General features: G+C 40.4%; 1 protein-coding gene across 1 annotated transcript in view; it reads right to left on the reverse strand.

Annotated features, from left to right (window-relative positions):
* Positions 1-1,063: 1,063 nt before the first annotated feature.
* Positions 1,064-1,752, reverse strand: part of LOC122069751 (glutamate--tRNA ligase, cytoplasmic-like) — a 17,835-nt gene continuing 17,146 nt past the window's right edge. The window contains exon 6 of the mRNA XM_042633834.1: positions 1,064-1,610. Coding sequence (XP_042489768.1) covers positions 1,392-1,610 — 219 coding nt within the window. The 3' untranslated portion in view covers positions 1,064-1,391. The remainder of the gene's footprint in view (positions 1,611-1,752) is intronic.

Below are 1,752 nucleotides of genomic sequence, written 5' to 3' on the forward strand. Positions count from 1 at the left end.
CCCCCCCCCCCCCCCCCCAAAAAAAAAAAGGTTCACCAGTGGCACAACTCAGCCCCACGTTTTAACTTACGATTTTGACTTAGTGATTGCAGTGGGTATGCATGTGCCTTCAAAATCATGATCGACTACAAAACTCTCCTACATTGCAAATAAGTTCATCTCTCAATATTCTAAGTTTATCTTTACTACAATAGATCAGACATTTGGCCTTCCCCAAGAATTCGAAACTCAATCCTTGCTTGAGAACCTCCACAACAAGATCCAACCCAAACTTGACAATCTGTGCAACATATATAAGATGGCGCGTGTCACACTTGTCAATTTAATTCAGTTTTACAATCCGAGAATCTATCATAGACTAATACAAGATGGTCCAGTATTAAACCATGTGTCTCAAAATATGGACAATAGCTCCATATTTTTCTCTGAACAACTAATTAAGCTGTAAACTCAAGTCTCTGGTTCTTGAACTCCCTAGTTCTTCACAATATGGACAATAGCTCTGCAATTATGTTAATCAAGCTATACTTTCTAGTTTTAAAATCTTGTCTCAAAAGGAGACACGCAGTAAATGAGGATATAGGTAAAATCAAGGGGCTGAAATGCTACTATAATCAATAAGGCCACCTGAGAGTAACCAAATACTGTAACTTTCTTGGCTGACTCTGTTCTGGGTGGTAGGTCAGCACAAGGTCACAGTCCATGATTCTCTTCAGTCCTTAGTTCCTTGACTGAAGGCAACCCACACTGCTGAACCAGGGATCAATAGAGCCCGGATGTAGTGAGACTTTAGATTGAAAATTCTGATCTGGCCACCATCAAGGAGAGAGAGAGAGATGGCAGAAGTAAGATAATGAGCTGAGGTGGTTGGAGTTTGCTTTTGACCACTTACAAGTGTAGTACAAATACATACAGATAGCTAGGATATGATAAGGTACAGGCTGCTACGAACATCGTTTATGTTGTAGCACAACCATGGTTCAGATGGGATCGGGATCAATATCGACCTTGACCGACCCCGTGTTTTAGAACCTTGAGCACAACAGCACCATGACATCACTTGTAACACTGAAACCATGTCACAAATCACTAGATGAAAATCCAAGGGAAGCAAGTGCCAAGAGTAACAGAAACAGAAAAGAGATAAACTAGTAATCAAGAGTAACAAAAATTGTCGGACTAAAACATGAAAGTGGCAACGCCCATATAAAAGATAAGAGTCTCATCTTGCTAAATGAGGAGGCAATTGAGAAATGGCCTCATTAGGATGCCTTGTGCCAAAAATATATGAACGCTCCCTCTTTCCAACCAGTGAAACAAGAGGTCACCCAAGCATTAGCCAATCCATCAGCTAAAAGCCCTTTAGAAAGAGGGGCAATTGAGAAATGGCCTCATCTGAGTGATGTTTGTTGCCTTCCATCTGGAATTGCAAACAAAACTATAGGCTTTGAAGATCTAATAAATGGAGCATCACACCTGAAATAGCCCTTCCTCTCCAGTTGTATTATCTCCCCACGCTTCAGATTGCGCATGTTGGAATCCCCAAGTGCAGCAGTTTCCTTTTTCGTACAAGGGTTAAGAACATCAAGAAAATCCTCCCCTTCTTCAAGCTGCAGTATCATCATAGCAGACAGAGATCAACACCATTTTATGTTACACATGTTGGATATGAAAAATGAAAGCGTACAAGAGAAAAGGGGGAATGAAAAAACTTGAGGATGAACATCACTTCATTTTTTTTTTTTTTTTTTT

This window comes from Macadamia integrifolia, unplaced genomic scaffold (genome assembly GCF_013358625.1).
Source record: "Macadamia integrifolia cultivar HAES 741 unplaced genomic scaffold, SCU_Mint_v3 scaffold693, whole genome shotgun sequence".
NCBI lineage: Eukaryota > Viridiplantae > Streptophyta > Magnoliopsida > Proteales > Proteaceae > Macadamia > Macadamia integrifolia.